This window comes from Heteronotia binoei, chromosome 3 (genome assembly GCF_032191835.1).
Source record: "Heteronotia binoei isolate CCM8104 ecotype False Entrance Well chromosome 3, APGP_CSIRO_Hbin_v1, whole genome shotgun sequence".
NCBI lineage: Eukaryota > Metazoa > Chordata > Lepidosauria > Squamata > Gekkonidae > Heteronotia > Heteronotia binoei.
The window spans coordinates 133,310,823-133,326,416 of NC_083225.1; the positions used below are offsets into that span (position 1 = coordinate 133,310,823).

The window sequence follows — 15,594 nt, forward strand, 5'->3', positions numbered from 1 at the left end:
GCCTCCAAGAATTGATACTGTTGCACTACCAATTACTTACAACAAAATTATCCTTTGAGGACAGGAGAATGCAGATGCAAACATTTGCAATGATAACATAATAAAGATGGGTAGATGCAGCCAAAGTCTCCCCCGCCCCATATTGAAACCAAACTAAATGGAGCTTCACAGCCAGTATTCCTACATACTTGGGGCAGTTCTGCACATTCTATGGAGTGTTCTGGGCAACTCTTATATTAGAAAAGGAACAAAATGTAAACAACTGGAATGAAGTAGCTACCAAAGCTGGTGTTTCATCCAACATATTTATTGTTCATATCTTGTGTTGCCTTGTTGAATGGCCTCAGCCAATTACCAGATAGTAGAAAGCTTGGTCCCTGTAGAAGTATAAAAGAAATGGCTATTCCTTTCTTTTGCACCCTGATTTTCTCATTCTTGCTCTGCTCTTGCCTATCAGTTGGCTTAAAAAAATAATAAACATTGTCCAGAGAGTACTGTCAGCAGAACCTGAGCATGAATTCTGCTTACAGTAAGACCAATCAGCATTCCCAGCTGAAGCCTTTTATGGCTATAGTTCAACTGTAAGGCAACGCTGATACATCATATCAGACAACAGTGGAATAACATGGCACATTTTCATTACAGCAAAATTTACTGAGTTTCACCTCCAAAACAAAACATTAATCTTATTGGTGGCTCCCATTACTGAATGAGTAGACCTTTACAAAAAAAAGTTCCAAAATGTCTTTCATTACTCTGTCCTTCATAGTGCAGTGTCCCAGATTGCAGTTTTGGGTCATTTTCAAAATATGAAGGCTTCCTTTTTTGCAATTTCTCTTGAAAACACCACTTCCATGATTGGAATGTTACATGAATTCCTTCTTTCTCTTAAAATAGGAGTGAAAGGGCAAGTGACCAGAGGCCCTGAAACCCTCAGCAACTTTCTCTGCCAATTGTAGGATGTACATTCACACAGTTGAGAAGCATTTAATAATGGAGTGAGAATATATACTGTACAAGATCACAGCTCCTTCAGTACTGCAGGCGTATTGGAGGATTAAAGTACAGAGACATCACCCTTGTGCAGTGAAATCCCAGGACAAGTGCAGTAAAAACAAAACACCCCACTTTAATTCCTGGTGAAGGGGCTATCTTTTCCAATAGCCGAGTAAGAGCAACAGGATGGAAATGGCTTTCACATAAGTCCTCAAGGTCCATGACAAAACTGACAAGAGTGTTCAACATCTAGTGACACTGCACATTCCTTGAAGTAGTTCTGAGAGCTTCTGGTTTATCAGTCTGTTAATACAAGCCTTCTAAGACAACATCACACCACAAGAGACATCCTTGTTGGAAATTCATTCTGTAACAAGCAAAAGAGAAGCAAATATATATATATAAGCAGAAGACGTATCAATCCTAACACAAAGAGACTATGCAGCCTTAGCAGAAAACATTTGACATTTGCTTTCATTTTATGATGGCATTACCTAACTTTTCATGTTATGATGGCATTTCCTAACTTCTGGCTACTCAGCCAGAAGTCTTCCCTGTATGCTAGCCAGATTGGTGGTAGCATATATTAAACTACTTCTCATGACCCTTCTGAAAACCTGCTCAAAGAATCCTTGTTTGCATTCAAGATTCAGTCCCAGGAAATTGACTGACAAAAGAATTCTCCCCTCTCTTGAGTTACCCTTACAACTGTTCAACATCTAGCTCCCTAAAGCAGATAGTCCTTTTGAAGTGTTGTCTTAGCATTAACACTGTGAGTTAGCTGGAATCAGGCATTCCCTCATAAGAACATAAGAGAAGGCATATAGATCAGGCCAATGGCCCATCCAGTCCAACACTCTGTGTCACACAGTGGCAAAAAATTATATACACACACAATGGCTAATAGCCACTGATGGACCTCTGCTCCATATTTTTATCTAAACCCCTCTTGAAGGTGGCTATACTTGTGGCTGCCGCCACCTCCTGTGGCAGTGAATTCCACATGTTAATCACCCTTTGGGTGAAGAAGTACTTCCTTTTATCCGTTTTAACCTGTCTGCTCAGCAATTTCATCGAATGCCCACGAGTTCTTGTATTGTGAGAAAGGGAGAAAAGTACTTCTTTCTCTACTTTCTCCATCCCATGCATTATCTTGTAAACCTCTATCATGTCACCCCGCAGTCGACGTTTCTCCAAGCTAAAGAGTCCCAAGCGTTTCAACCTTTCTTCATAGGGAAAGTGTTCCAGCCCTTTAATCATTCTAGTTGCCCTTTTCTGGACTTTCTCCAATGCTATAATATCCTTTTTGAGGTGCGGCGACCAGAACTGCACACAGTACTCCAAATGAGACCGTACCATCGATTTATACAGGGGCATTATGATACTGGCTGATTTGTTTTCAATTCCCTTCCTAAACTCTATCAAATCCTTCTGGCTACTTCCAAACCACCCCTACCTTCTTATACGTCTGCATGGCAGTCAGACGGTGAGCTTTCATTTACCTCCTCTCAATGGCAATACATATGGTTCACAAATCCAAAACTCTTAATATTATGTTCCAATCCTTCAAGTTGCTTGCTCGGTGGTATTACACCCCAGGCTCAGCTTCACCGTATCAATTCAACTTTTAGCGACACTTGCTGGAAACAATGCTCTTCTATAGGATCTTACTTTCACTCCTGGTGGTTGTGTCCCAAACTACAACCCTTCTGGCATTTGGTTCATACCTAAGCTCAACTGATAGTCAACCACAATTTCCCTTCACCTATGAAATCCTGCTTTTTAATCTTTGGCAAGACTCTGCAATCCATGACACCCGCAGGACTTTGATAGCCTTTCTTTGCGCAGCAGCTAAGGCAGTCATTGCCTCTACATGGAAGGATAGAAGAAGATGATGATGAAGATGATATTGGATTTATATCCCTCCCTCCACTCCGAAGAGTCTCAGAGCGGCTCACAATCTCCTTTTCCTTCCTCCCCCACAACAGATACCTTGTGAGGTGGGTGGGGCTGGAGAGGGCTCTCACAGCTGCTGCCCTTTCAAGGACAACCTCTGCCAGAGCTATGGCTGACCCAAGGCCATTCCAGCAGGTGAAAGTGGAGGAGTGGGGAATAAAACCCGGTTCTCCCACATAAGAGTCCGCACACTTAACCACTACACCAAACTGGCTCTCCATCTCTTTCTTCATGATGCAAGAAGATATGGGATTTTCTATTGATGGAAAAAATCACATCTTCATGATGTGTCCCTACTTCAAACTTAAACCACGACTCACTCATCTCTATTTGGTTTCCTCTTATTGAACACATTTCTCACTACCCCTCTCTGTTCAACTTTTCTTCTGCTATAGATATTCTAATCTCATAATCCTATCTTTCTCTTCCACTCTCCTTGAATCTCTTCATCCTATTTACTTTTGTTATTTTTGCTTTCCTTATGGTTATTCCACCTGCAGATAGCTTACAATATAAAAGTTATAATCGCTTATTTATTACTATTATTTATTTATTTATTTATTTATTTTTCTGGTGGTTATTTAAGTGTTTAACCCTAATTTTACTGCTATATCTCTGTGACTGTATTACTCTGTGTCCTTCTGAGGCACTGCTTTAGCTCCCTTGTGTACAATATGTTAGCCATTAACTTTACAAGTGATCGTAAAATTTTGGATTTATTCTCATTGACTCCTGTAACTTGACTCCTTTTATGATATTGTATTATGTATTGTTTTGCATCTTTTCAATAAACTTACAAAAATTTTAAAAAAAACCTGTGAGTTAGCATAACATTCAAAAACCTTGGAAACATTATAAATTGAATAATAATTGCTCTCTACTCATCCTCCTTGGATTTCATACAAGCACCTCCTCTTTCTGAGTTAACTAAAACTCATGCATGATTTACTAATGTCAAATATTTTCCTACTTTCCTGAAGAACCTCCCCTAGCCTAAGAAACCTTCTGTTGAAGATGTTCTCCTTTGCACTCTTCTTCTTGTGTGAAGTCCATATACAGGATATATTTTTACTCAAAATCCAAAAACCTAAGAATGCACTACAAGTCCTTCACATGTAGATTGCATAATTTTCAGCTTTTGTCTGCAAAATTCTTGCAAGCAACAGTGAAATCTTTATCCCCCTCTAGGTGCAACTTGGATCCTATAAAATGGTCCCTTAGAAGCAGCCCCAAGTAGCCCTGTCACCCCAGGACCTGACAACCTCCCATGCCGGATGATTCCTATTCAACCCATTTGGATCAGGAGTGCCAGATGTGGCCTTACTGTTTTCTTTGGCTCTTTTTTCCTTTTCTTCTCTGAGGAATTGAGATTAGATTGTTCTCTGTTTCTGTATGAAGAACCCCGGCTCAACTCCCTCTCACTGTAAGGTGGCAGAGGATCTTCTCCTTCCTCCTGCTGTGGAGGTTGTTGCTGCTGCTGCGGCTGCTGCTGTTGCTGCTGTCCTGACTTGTAGGTTGATGGTGGTGACCAGGCATAATACGACCCACCTCTCTGGCTGGAATGGGAGCTAAGCTTTGAAGGGGTCTCGCTGTTCTCGCCACTCTCATCGTAGCTTCGCGATTTCCTTTCAAGGGCACTGGTTAGGTAAGAGTGGTCGTACTTCTGACTCCCTCCAGGTGTCCGACACACTAGCCTAGGAATATGTTTCTCATCATGGGTATGTCTCCGGTGGGGACTATATGACCAGCCCCGATCTGAATCTGTCAGTGGCTCATGGTTTCCCCTTCGTGCGCCATAATATTCATCTGAGGAGTTGTCCTGGTGCTGTACTCCCCCTCCATGTGCTACTCTTGACCCTGATCTCTCAAAGCGCCTGGGTTCCTGATTGCCCTCTGTTCGACGGGCACGCTGGCTGTAAGACTCAGCAAAAGCTGCAAGTTCATCCATGGAGACAGCTGGCATTCCCATGGAGAAACTCTTCCGAGAGAGCTTCTCTGACTTTGATCTCTGCTGACTGTGGGAAACAGAAAACAAATGCTTTTGTGTTTTGTTTACAACAGCTAGACAATGGTAAGCAGTTATCAATCCAAGCATATACTGGAATATATCATGAGCAGCATATGCCATCAGCTTCACATGCTTCCTCCCTGAGCCAAAGATGAAGACCCTAAGTGAACGAGGATAAGAACATAAGAAAAGCCATGTTGGATCAGGCCAATGGCCCATCCAGTCCAACACACTGTGTCAAACAGTGGCCCCAAAAAAAGGAGGTTCACATGTGGGGCTAGAAGCCCTTCCATTTTGCGCCCCCCCCCCCCCCCCCAAGCACCAAGAATACAGAGCATCACTGCCCCAGACAGTTCCAATAATATGCTGCGGCTAATAGCCACCGATGGACCTCTGCTCCATATTTTTATCCAAACACCTCTTGAAGCTGGCTATGCTTGTAGCCGCCACCACGTCCTGTGGCAGTGAATTCCACATGTTAATCACCCTTTGGGTGAAGAAGTACTTCCTTTTATCCGTTCTAACCCGACTGCTCAGCAATTTAATTGAATGCCCATGAGTTCTTGTATTGTGAGAAAGGGAGAAAAGGATTTCTTTCTCTACTTTCTCCATCCCATGCATAATCTTGTAAACCTCTATCATGTCACCCCGCAGTCAACGTTTCTCCAAGCTAAAGAGCCCCAAATGTTTTAACCTTTCTTCATAGGGAAAGTGTTCCAAACCTTTAATCATTCTAGTTGCCCTTTTCTGGACTTTTTCCAATGCTATAATATCCTTTTTGAGGTGTGGTAACCAGAATTGTATACAGTATTCCAAATGAGACCGCACTGTCGATTTATACAGGGGCATTATGATACTGGCTAATTCGTTTTCAATTCCTTTCCTAATAATTCCCAGCATGGCATTGGCCTTTTTTATTGCAATCACACACTGGATAGGGAAAGGATTATTAGCGCTAAGAAGCCCAAATATAGGACAGCCAGGGTACTTCACATGTGAAAAGTATTTTGCAGTCTGGAAAGTGAAATGATGCACTGTGACCTGGGCTCAAATCCTGACTCCCCAAATTGTCTGACTGGGTAGATTAGTGACAGTCTTTTGAGAGAATGTATATAGTAAGTATATAGCAAAATGAGTACTAATTTGGTGAAGGAAAGCACAACACAGCAAAACTTTTTACAGGGCCTGTGGTCAGATTGTCAGTGTAATGCAATAGGTAGTGCTTGGGTTTACATATTAAGAGGTTCACAATCATCCATAGCTGGTAGAAAGGTCTAACACTTAATACTTGGCATCTCTAGTGAAAGGATCTCAGGTACTGGGGGGAACAATGACATATGACAAAGAAAAAATTGGCTCTCAAAAGCTTATACCATGAAAATCTTGCTGGTCTTGGAGGTGCTATTGGACTCAAATCAGGCATTGTTCACCCGGGGACCCTGCAGAGCTACTGTCAGAGCAAATGATGCTGAGCTAGAAGGACAAAAGATGTGACTCGCTATAAAGCAGCTTCACTTTTCATACAAATATGCCTCCCGCCCCCGTCACACAGTTTGTGTTACTGATCCATTTTTGTTTTGTTTTACCTCTGCGTATATCACAGATTAATATGCTAGGAAGCCAAGAGATAGTTCTCTGCTGGGTATGGATCACAAGGGAAGCACTCACTGACGCACAATATATACATGGGCCCAAATGGGATACCCTAGAAGTATGACTCTCCATTAAGAAACTAACATTAAAATTAAATTCCTTGGTTGTGTCATAGCAGCACTTTAAATTACTTTAAATGTTAGCCTATATCATATGAATAAATCAATATATTTGTTCCAATGTCACTGATCCAAGAAATCAATTCAGTTATCCTACTCAATAGAATTTTGCAACAATTGTGCTTAGAATTACAGCCCAAAAGAGCTAGTAAATTTCTGTAACTATCTCTGCATCCTATTAGAACCTTCCTTGCCATTAATGCACAGAAAACCAGAAAATAAAAAAGACGCTTCTCTCCTTCCTGTTCTCCCTCTCCTAGGCATTACACTCACCTCAGCCTGAAGCTTCCTCTCTCATCCCTGTAATCAGAGCATGTCTGTGGTCTGGATGTGCCACCTCCACTGACAACCCCTGCCCAGTACTCAGAATCGCCATCCAGGAGACCTCCTGGAGGAGGGAGTGGCTTCCTGCGGACTTGACGATAAGAGTGGCGGAAGTTGGCATCTTGCTCATGCAAGGAGCTGAGCTCTGAAATGGTATTGTTGTCTGTAACAGATGGAAGAGAAATGACAGAAATAAATATCATGGTGAGACATGCTCCTATCCATTCAAATAGTGGCTTGCTACTTCTGAGTGGAACTTTGATTAGTTCTTAGCAATGGATTCTATTAGAAATGTGAGATCACTCATCAAAAGCCATATTGCCATTATTTTTATCCTGACCTCCCTCTCACATGCTCTGAGATATGCTAACAAAACTGAAACCTGTCAAGAGAACTGCAGGGGTGGGATAAAGACAAAGTTCAAGCTTCACTCCTCCTTCACCAATAATACCAAACACACATCTTGAATCAGACAAAAATGGAAAAAGATATGTTCTGAGGAAAAATTAGATGAGCTTCTGTCTCACATAGATACATGAGGCAAAACTGCTGGACCTATTTCCCACTAGCATTGCTCCACCAGATCTGCGATCTTTCAGTGTCTTTAATACCACATAAAAGCACAAAGCAACTGCATCTTTTCTCTGAAACAAATCTCTTCCTTCCATTACTATTAATAAAATTTCTGTGTATGTCTCTAATTTTCATATACATCCCTCTGTGGAGGAATTATGGAAGATGAAGCCTTCAGTGTGTTAACTTTATATGCCCACTGTCTTTCTAGAGTGGGAGACAGGCTGGTTCAGTATGATCAATCAATCAGGGATTTTTTTTTAATGACTGGATGTTTCCCTCCCATCAGCCCCACTGCCTACCCTACCACATGCCATGACATCTGGATCCCAGGCATTCCAATCTGGAGGAAGCCTTTTTATAGTATTTCTTGTGGGTGGAAAATGGCAGCATGTTCAGTGATTACTGTTTTAGAACACCGTGTAATTTGTTACTTTCTCTAAAAGCTGTGATTAAAGTCACTCCTTGGGTCTGTCTATCAGTTGATTGGGGCAGCTTGTGTGTCTGTGACAGCCGTGACCTTCTAGCACTTATCAGCTGGATCTACTGATTGTGTAAACTAAAAATAGAGGGCAGCAATTTATTTATTTATTTTTAAATCAATCTATCGCATCTGAATGGACTGGATGAGTCAGCAACTTGGACAACCTTAGTCTGCAGAGCTATTTTTCTTGTCTTCATATTCCTGACAGAATGTCTGCCATGATTCTCAAAAGTTGTCACTGAGAATATCTCTGCGTGTAAAAACTATGCATGCCCTGTGAAGGCTCCTGTCCTCTCACGTCCTCAGAACAATACCGTGTGACTCCTATCAGCTACACTTAAGGAAAATGTTTATTCTGTCTCTGCATAGCCCACAAGGCCAGATCTGGGAAGGTAGCTGATTTTACAGAGCCACAACTCAGAAGGCCCTGGCTCTAGTTCTAATCAATCTCACCACTAGATAGGAAAGGAATTTGCATCAGAAACAGCAAGAGATATCCTTGATGGTTTGGAAATTCTAGATAACAGCTAAGTAAATAGGGGTGGAAAAGGGCCTGGAAAAACTTCAAGAGCTGTTCACAGGAACAGAAAAAAGACGAGGACCGATTTCCTACTAGCATTGTTCCACCCCCAGGCTTCTGTTTTCCTTGGAGCAAGCTATAGATTTTCCACTAGTTGCTCCATGGGTGCATTCTGAGCCGCAGCCACCTCCAATTCTCCGTGTGGCAATGTCATCCTGAAAAGACAGCATCTAAAAATGGTGCAGGGAACTGGAGGTTGCCATGGCTCAATATGCACCCGTGGAGCAACTGATGGGAAATTGATCACTTGAGCTGGAGGAAAACAGAAGTCTCGGGGCAGAGCAACACTAGTGGGAAGTCGGTCCAGCATTACATAAAACCTGAGCTAACAGTATCCAGCTGAAAATTATCATTGGCTATTATCATCTATGCAGAGTGGCACCTCTCTCTCTCTGTTACAAATTGTGTTTCCTAGCTAGTGATCTGATCTGAAGGCTAGGTGACTGTGAATGGCAGCCAATGCATGAAAGAAGGCAAAGCTGATTCTGTCCCCTTCCCACAAGCCAGAGACCCTCCCTCCATTACTTTAAAAAAAGAGGCCTTTGTTTTCACTTCAGCTGAATAGCAAAGGAAGGCTTAGTCTCTGCCTTATGGAAGACATGGGGACTTTCTCAACAACCTTCATGGATCCCCAGGAACACTGGACCCTTTTATTAAAATAATGTATAAAAAGTATTGTCAGAAACATGGAGTGGAGGCTACATTAACATTCTATTTTGTTTTAAAGGATTCAGTGTTGGGCTTTGCTGAAAATAGTTGCAAAAGGTCTGCTTCTCACATCTTTCTCGCATCCTCCTCGTTGGGTCAAACTGAGCCAGTTCCTTCTCAACATAGTACAACACCTTCATTGAATCTCTGTCTTTGTCAGTCTGGATTCTGTAGCCTTTGCGTACTGTTGGGGAAAGTTAATGAATGGTCAATATGTTAATTCCAAAGCATAGACATTGTTGTATTAAATCCTCTTGCCTACTGCTTTATTAGTTGTTTCACAGTCCTTGATATATTTATGCTTGTAAGAACCAGCCTAGACCTTGGTCATATTTGAAGGCATCTAAGACATCACATGCTTTTATCAGCTTGAAATCAAATAATTCAGTTTTGATTATTTAAAACATTTATTCTTCATAATACATTTTTACTTTGTGAAATTATTTATGATTAACAAAAAAGCAGAGTGTAATATGGCTGTGGTTGAAGACCTTCAGCAATACAACTTTAATAAATCAAGTTAGTAGATTCCTCTCCCCTCCAGCAGACCCCTCTGTTGCCATGAGAGTTCCTTGCTATAACCACCCATTGGCTCAGACAATAGATGGGTAAGGAAATAAGCCACAGTGCTCCTCATCCCTGTTGCTACTTTCAGATTCAGTTTTATTACAGTCCACGATCATATCCAACTAATAAAACAAAGCATTATCAAGTTAATGTTTCTGTTCAGAGTTCCAGTTAAAATGTAATAATAAAATGTATCAAAAACTAGATAAAATTGCATTGTTGAGAGAAAGATAAAATACAAAATACATATATAACAGCATATATATAAAATAACTATTTTAAAATCTGAACCTGTTCTCACTTATTCATCTGCCCAAGTTGGTGGGCAAGTAGGAATGTAGCAAGGAGCAACAGGAGGGGGCTCTGGCCAGTGGTGGACACTTCTGGGGATGCTATCACAATGGTGTCCTCCAAGCAACTCAGCCCCTGATACTAGCCCTAATTATTAAACCACAGCCCTAATTATTAAACCAAGTAGAGATATAGAGTTGGGTCTAGAACTAGCAACCACTGGGAGGGCTGTGGGAAGGAATAGCATTGCAGGAGGAAAAAAAGCAATCTCATGTACTTATTGGAAATTGATACAGAAAGTGACAAGGATAGCTGTAGGAATCACTGAAAACTCTAGTGTAAAATCAGAGATTCCAGTAATTCCTAGCGATAACCTTGTCACTTCCTGTATAAATGTCTGGTGAGTACACAAAACTCCCCTCCCCCACCTTTATTGTTTCTCTGCCACCACATAAAGCAGCAGTGGATAATGGGACCTGGGAGCAGGGATTGCTTGAACCGCATTGGGGCCTTGTCAGCCCTAGTTAGATCCCCCATATCTGTTCCACTAAAAGTGCTTTCCCCTGGAAGAAGACTCTACTGTATGAAAGTATCTCTGCTAATGGAATGGATTTGTGGGATCTAACCCATTACCTAACTTTCACATAAAGAAACCAAGAAGTCCAATAGACAGGATAGAACATAGACCAAGCTTCAAGTATCCTAAGTGGTTTGATCATAAGGTGAGCTCCTCTGAGAGCAATCTGAACAGCTCTACTCAGAAGAGGACTGCAGCCTCTATTTTCTATACTAATTTCAAACCCCCGATCAACATGTATAATTTCTGCTCTCAATGATAAGAGCATAGTTCTTCAATACACTCAATCCTGTGTAATTATTTAGGATTAATAAATCCAGTTGATCCCAGTGTGACTTACTTCTGAGTAACTATGCAAAGACTGAGCTGTAGGAGATGAAACTACATAAAGTTATGACCTTTACTGAATTACTACTGGTGTACACAAACAAACCTTAATGTATACAGAAACATTCATGGTTTCTTCTGGTACCTCACCTTTTCCTCTGCTTCTATTACAATTTGTGCACTGTAATATCTCTTTAAAAAAGCACATCAGTCTACTACCTCCAGTCAAATTCCTGTAATTCAGTCATGGGCTCCTCCATATAAAATCAGAAATAATCAGCATAAGTAACCTATATAACAGACCAGTCCTTGAATTTGTTGGCTCTTGAGGTGTAAGAAGTTGGGGGTGGTGAGGAAAGTTCATTGATCTTTTACAAGGTATGCAACCTGTATATTATTCCAGGCAGAAAATCAGGCATGTGTCAGATCTAAATACACTGAACTATGCAACTTTATTTTAGCATATGTCTTAATTTTGGGCAAGCCCTGAGTTTCCCAGGATTACTGTGCATACAAGGCATCAATTTCTGTGCAGTGACTTTTTTTTAGAACACACAGATGAAGCATTGATATGTTGTTCAAAATACTCTGTTGAGAAAGATAATTTCTTCATTTGATATTATTTCTGCTCTGGGCCAGTTGATGGTTTATTTCCCACTTCCAAATGTTCTACTTTCATTAGTTCATCTGTTCTTATGTTGGGTTCAGGAGAGCACAAATGCACAGATTATTTCAAGCCTGACTCTTCTGACAATCCCTCAAAAGGCCAGTACGGTAGCACAAGGGTAGAGAAGCTTTATTGTTAGCATATGATCACAAATTGATTTTTCAGTTATGTCATCTCAATGTGGCACTGTGGTAAAAGTCAAGTTTTTGACCATTACTAGTTAGATTTTTTCCTTCCTAAAATGCCACCTGCTGTTTCAAGAGATTGTAGGGTAAGCTTTTGATCCACAAGCACTGTGTGATGCTGCTGATAAACTGCTTCCGTGGCTTTCTGTCAGTGATGGGGAAATGATGTGTGGCCCCATCCTAACCTTGCTTGCTTGGGTTCAGTGGCACTTAACTTCCAAAAAGGTGGAGCATACTATGCCTGGTCACCACCAAGTAGGTATGTGACTGCAGCTTTATATGAACAAAAAAAATCACCACACATCAGTGTTTCTTCAAGGCATGCAGGACATGATCTAGCATGCACAGAAACCAGGTGGAAATTTGTGTGTGCTGCTACTACTGCACTAATCCAGAAAGGAATATTTTGGACAATGCATGGGTAAATGGTCTGTGTGTCAAACACTATGAATTGCCTGTGGGTGGCAGACTTGACACACAGGAAGAGCAGGTGTCTTATTTTTTTTACTTTGGACTAGGGATGGGCACGAACTAGAAAAATGTGGCTGAACCACAAACCAAACCTGGAGGCTCATTCATAACCGGTCCAGATGCCGACAAACCCTGTTGAAATGGACTGCAGCCCCTTTCAACAGGGTTTGAAGAAACCCTGAAAAATAGCTGAGCAATTTTTAAGCTGTCTTGTGCAGGCCCTTTAAACTTTAAACCAACTGCTTGCCCTCAAACATCAAGCAGTTTCCTACCCAATTTGACTCGCCTCACTACCTCAATTTTTACAAACTTCTTTAAACATTCATGGAGGTTCATAAAGGTAGATTCATCACAAACTTTGGTTTGTGAACTATGAACAGGGCAAAATTCATGACGAATTTTGCTTCGTGGTTCAGTTCATGCCCATGCTTACTTTAGACAGCTGTGCAAATTCAAGTTTGTTAGATGAGCCTAAGCAGGCCCTTGACAGGAAATGCAAAAGATGCAGAGCAAGAAAAATTAAAGTGCAGACCCCACCAATCCTTCAGCGCTGTTAGAATACTGAGACAACAGCCTATTCATAAAGAACAGGAGGGCAAGTTAGCCACAAAGACTCAGAATACAGCAGTGGCTCTTTCACCTCACAATGTACTTTTGAATTAAAGAAGTGGCTGCAACAGTTTTTGCATATTTTTATTTACTTCATTTATACCCTGCCTTTCTCCACCAATGGGGACCCAAAGCAGCTTGTTTAATGTGAACTGAAAGAAAACAAAAAGAGAAATTGTGGTCAATTGCATTGTATAAATCAGCCCTAAATAAGCTTCCAAACAGGACTTCTCAAGTGTCTAGCATGGATATTCAACATATCCCCCTCTTACTCCTTGCAAGACCAAACTGCTGGAATGAAAGCACATAAAGCATAATCCAGTACATGGACCGTGGAGGGTCATGTGTTACTTTAGCTCTTCTTCACAGCATCACCTCATTCTCTTCTGATTTAGCAGTAACTGAACAGTCTGTCTTCTGGACAAAATCTAGAGTAGCCTCACATGAAATAATACATGGAAATACCTATTAAAAATATGGGAGTTGTCATGAAAAATATGAAAATCTGTGCATATAATCTTGCCACCAATAGTACAATTAAGTGCAAAAGTTTCTACCTTATCATTTTCTTAGGGGAACATCCCTTTCTAAACTTCCAATCATCCTTTGTTAGCATAAGAGAATTACAAACTTTCTGCATGCAGAAATGAATTGTTATTTTGTGAATTTCATTTCCCATCTTGTTTCCATTTGGGGTTCTGCTGCCTCAAGCTGTTCTGAAAAGACATAGAAAAGTTCCTGATTACCGCTTTGGCTTCCTGTGCTGGATTCACTGGGTGCCAATGGAGGAAGATGTGACTTTTCCATCATGACAGCATGAGATGGGATGCCACCCACAGGGACCGTGGGAATATAGTAAGGACCCGGGATTGATGTGGCTGCTGGAGGATACCCAGCCTTTGCAGCTTTTCCGGCCTCATATACTGGAGAAGAAAAGATGAATTGTCAATAATGACAAACACTAGCCTTTGAATTCTGCAGTGTTTCACAATTATTGCTGTACAGCTGTTCTTGCCCTTAGAGATTTAAAGTAAATAACAGAAGCTGCAAGAGGTGGTTGACTCTTACAAAGGCTTGTCCCAAACCATGTATTTAACTCCCCCTGAATCCATTTTAAGCTAAAGCTTAAAGTGTGTGTGTGTGTGTGTGTGTGTGTGTGTGTGTGTGTGTGTCTGTCTGTCTGTCTGTCTATCTATCTATCTAATTTTTTTTTTGCCACTGTGTGACACAGAGTGTTGGACTGGATGGGCCATCAGCCTGATCCAACATGGCTTCTCTTATGTTCTTATTTGGATCTCCCAAACATGCCCTTCCTGCAATGCGCTGAAAGTAGTGTCAAAACTGGATTCCATTAGGCACTTAATATCTTCTATATAATTGCCATATATGTCCCCACCATGCCAGTCAAAAAATCTGCACAATGGAGCCATATGGGATGAGGATAGATCTGAAAATTTATGGTAGATCTGGGGGTAACCCTCCCAGTAGAAAATCATGTATACATGGGTAGAAACTATAAGAAGACAAATTCAGGTGGCATTTGGAGTTCCTTTATGAACCAATATGGCACCAAAAGTTGCAGGGTCTCCACAAGAAGGGAGGAGGCTATGAGGGGCTTTGTGAGAAGGGAATAGCACTGGATGAAATAGGAGAGAGTAAAGGATGGGGAGAGGGAGACAAAAGACACTGCTGGGGACATAAGAGGAAAAAGGAGAGTCAGAGAGAAAGAGGAGAGAGAGCAAGTGGTGGAGGGAGGGTAAGAGCTGGAGGAAGGAGGACCAGGCTGGTAATGCAAATAGGAAGAAAATAGCAAGTAGGCTATGAGCAGAAAGCATAGGCAGAGCAAAGAGACAATCACTGCTACGAAGAAGTAATGCAAGGGAGCCCAATTAATTAGAGTTCTAAAGGAGGAAATACACATGGTACCTATATTGTACTTTTATTTTCCTCCCAAGTGAGTAAACAGCATTGGAAGAATGGTATGAGGAAAGGGCTAAAGCTTCCTCTCTCTACTCTGCCATGGCCCTAATCCAACTGGTGGAGCATTTGTGTTATTATACTTTGAAAACTCACAAGAGATCTGTTCACTGATCTCTTGTCATATCTTGCTTGGTCCTCACACTCCTGATGCTCAGGGCTGGCCCTGCCACTAGGCAAACTAGGCAATTGCCTACGGTGCTGGTCTTCTAGGGGCACCAAACTGGGTGCCCCCATGTGACTTGGTGACGTTATCAATGCAGGGGACGGGTGCCAGTAGTTAGCCTTGCCTAAGGTGCCAGACTAGCCCTGCTGATGATAATAAACAGGCCTCACACTTCTTTCCAGGAACAATACTGACACACTTCATCACACAGGCTGTTCCTTAACCACAATGCAGTTAGTGGCCTAAATCAATCAAGAACCGACTTGTTGTTATATGTCAAACAGATTCAATTAGTTGCATGTGAGCACAGCTAGACTGAGACAGATGTGTTTTGTGGTCATCCCATGAAAATGAGA

The 15,594-nt window shown here is 41.5% G+C and overlaps 1 protein-coding gene across 5 annotated transcripts in view; it reads right to left on the bottom strand.

Moving 5' to 3' along the window:
• Nucleotides 1-286: 286 nt before the first annotated feature.
• Nucleotides 287-15,594, bottom strand: part of ILDR2 (immunoglobulin like domain containing receptor 2) — an 89,647-nt gene continuing 74,339 nt past the window's right edge. For 4 of the 5 annotated variants that reach the window (XM_060234463.1, XM_060234461.1, XM_060234460.1 and 1 more), the window contains 5 exons: nucleotides 13,842-14,018; nucleotides 9,472-9,585; nucleotides 7,006-7,219; nucleotides 4,277-4,967; nucleotides 287-1,363 (listed from right to left, as the gene is read on the bottom strand). In XM_060234463.1, coding sequence (XP_060090446.1) covers nucleotides 1,328-1,363; nucleotides 4,277-4,967; nucleotides 7,006-7,219; nucleotides 9,472-9,585; nucleotides 13,842-14,018 — 1,232 coding nt within the window. In that variant the 3' untranslated portion in view covers nucleotides 287-1,327. The remainder of the gene's footprint in view (nucleotides 1,364-4,276; nucleotides 4,968-7,005; nucleotides 7,220-9,471; nucleotides 9,586-13,841; nucleotides 14,019-15,594) is intronic. The other variant, XM_060234464.1, reaches the window with a different exon arrangement.